We start from the raw sequence: 2,675 nt of genomic DNA on the forward strand, positions 1-2,675 counted from the left end.
CTTATTTCTTTTTTTATTTTTCTAAAATTTTTGTTGCGTCTTGCAACCTTTTCCATAGTATTGACTCCAGTAAAAACTATAGAAAAGGTGGAAATTTTACCGGCGGATGTGTTAAATTGTAAGGTACTAAAAGAGAATGACTCTCCCCAGACACAACAGAATATGCTTCAACACGAACTCACCTAAAGAATCTTGCAAACCAAATCCAAAAACGTTTATATACACACGTATATGTACACACACACACACACGTGTGTGTGTATTCATTTATTCAGTTACTTGTTTCAGTCATTTGACTGCGGCCATGTTGGAGCATCGCCTTTAGTCGAACCAATCGACCCCAGGACTTATTCTTTGTAAGCCTAGTACTTATTCTATCGGCCTTTTTTGCTGAACCGCTAGTTTACGCGGACATAAACACTCCAACATCGATTGTCAAGCGATAGTGGGAGGACAAGCACAGGCATTCACATATATACAGGCGTAGGAGTGGCTGTGTGGTAAGTCGTTTGCTTACCAACCACATGGTTCCGGGTTCAGTTCCACTGTCTTGTACTATATATATCCTCGGGCCGACCAAAGCCTTGTGAGTGAATTTGGTAGACTAAAACTTAAAGAAGCCCGTCGTATATGTTTGTGTGTGTTTGTGTTTGTACCCCAACACCGCTTGACAACCGATGGTGTGTTTAGTGTCCCCGTAACATAGCGGTTCGGCGAAAGGCACTGATAGAATAAGTACTAGGCTTACAAAGATTAAGTGCTCCAACATGGTGATTAAGGCCGTGCTCCAACATGGTCGCAGTCAAATGACTGAAACAAATAAAATGATAAATGAATATATGTGACGGGCGTTTTTCATGTGTATGTATGTAGGTATATGTTTATGGATTCTATCGATTATATTCTTCTCTTATAAAATTATCAATTTTATTTTTATTTTGTACTAAATTAGCAAACCACAGTATGCATAAATTATCATTGTGCCATGAGAAGTCCTCATCCCTCATCTCTCCTTCTAAAGAAGTATAAGCAGTCTTCTTTGTGTTGCTTTCTTTCGAAGTTTAAACCGCTGTCATTATCTCTCTCCTGTTTGAGTGCAGTAAATTTGTTGTCGAATAATATTTTTCTTTCAATTTTCCCATGATTTAATAGTTCGTCCTTTTAATAACTTTTCGTCGTTTTCTTTTCTTGATTGCATTTTTTAAATGCTTTTAAAGAATCTTTCTTTCATTAGCACCATTGCGGATGCTTTGTTTTACAATGGTTTTCGATCTTATTATATAAATCAGTTTATCTGGATCTGCTCCACTAAAAGCGAACCAACTCCTCTCCCTAAACAATTTTCATACAGTTCATTGCAAGATTTATCTAAATATTTAATCCCTGAAAATGATAAATCTTTCGCTGTTCCCTAAAAAATTGCTTGTAGAATACATTTTATAATGTGAAGCGTTTGAATAAATAAAAACAGGAATGAAACAAGTTACCAGTTGTATATGAGGCAAGTTCGATTAATTCGTATCATTTATTTTTTTCGCAAAATGTGTCAACTACAGATCCCAGTAATCTAATATACATAAAGGGTATCAGAAAAAGAGAGAGAGAAAGAAAGAAGGGGAGATGATAATTTATGACTGAATTCGGAGACAAACGGCTGCTGTGGCTTCTTCACTAGCTTCATCCCACACCCTCAGATCGATATCAGGTTTTCGTGCCATTCTCTGCGTTCTGTCTTTCACGCTCTCTCTCTCCTGCTCTATCTTTTACTGACTCTCTCATTCAATCATTGGCTTTTGCTCACTCTCTCTTTCTCATGTTTTTACATTATGGTCGATTACTGCCGAATTACTGCAACGAGTAAGTGAATTGTATTTTTATCTTTCTCAGCTTCCTCCCCACATTTTTTCTTCTCTAAGAGGTTTGCTTTCATACTTGCTATCCGCTTGATCTTAGATTTTAGATCTGCAGGTTTGTTTTTAAGCTCATTTAATTTTGTTAAATTTTCATCAGCTCAGAACACAAACTAATATAGATGACAATGTCAATGATGATCACAGCAACGACTACGACGACGACAGCACAGTGTATATAGCATTGGATCATTTGAGTACATTCCATGGATCATATTTCTATTCGATATATGCCGGTACATGACTAGTATTTTGTGAGGACACGCGCGCTCAGATGCACCAGATCATCTTCATTCCAAAAACAACCGTCACTACTGTCACCATCATAATCACAAAACATGCGTCATCAACGTATACATCAAATGCATCGACAAGTTTGATTTATAACACACTTATTTTAATTGTTAGTTGAAATCATTGGATTTGTTTTTGAAAAAAACAAAAAAACTCACCAAATTTTATATCCAATATTTTCCATTAGAAAAATGACCACTTAAAGACAGGCGGTGGTTCAAGTATGCCTGAAAAGACGAATCACCTTTTAGAAGTTTCTGAGCATGGGACCAGATTTCGCTATTTTCGGATGTTTCAAGCCCCAAGACATCACACCCGTACCAACACATACCAACATCTACACAAGAACCAGCGAAGGAAACAATGTAGTCATTCGATATGCTAGAAATAGTAGACAAATTTCATTCATTGAACATCTTAAAAACATTAGACAATTTGACTTCTGTCGTCCTATATATATGCATATATATA

The 2,675-nt window shown here is 36.5% G+C and overlaps 2 protein-coding genes across 6 annotated transcripts in view; one reads left to right on the forward strand and one right to left on the reverse strand.

Annotated features, from left to right (window-relative positions):
- The window catches only part of LOC106880147 (ADP-ribosylarginine hydrolase Tri1), a 67,334-nt gene extending 65,616 nt beyond the window's left edge, over nucleotides 1–1,718 (reverse strand). Inside the window, exon 1 of the mRNA XM_052970960.1 lies at nucleotides 1,653–1,718. Within this exon, the coding sequence (XP_052826920.1) occupies nucleotides 1,653–1,718 (66 nt within the window). The remainder of the gene's footprint in view (nucleotides 1–1,652) is intronic.
- LOC106877387 (tetraspanin-33) overlaps nucleotides 1,672–2,675 on the forward strand; it is a 69,596-nt gene continuing 68,592 nt past the window's right edge. For 2 of the 5 annotated variants that reach the window (XM_052971182.1, XM_052971181.1), the window contains exon 1: nucleotides 1,672–1,857. The gene's annotated coding sequence lies outside the window, so the exon portion shown is untranslated. The remainder of the gene's footprint in view (nucleotides 1,858–2,675) is intronic. The other 3 variants (XM_014926279.2, XM_014926281.2, XM_014926283.2) reach the window with 2 other exon arrangements.

Source organism: Octopus bimaculoides, chromosome 10, assembly GCF_001194135.2.
Source record: "Octopus bimaculoides isolate UCB-OBI-ISO-001 chromosome 10, ASM119413v2, whole genome shotgun sequence".
NCBI lineage: Eukaryota > Metazoa > Mollusca > Cephalopoda > Octopoda > Octopodidae > Octopus > Octopus bimaculoides.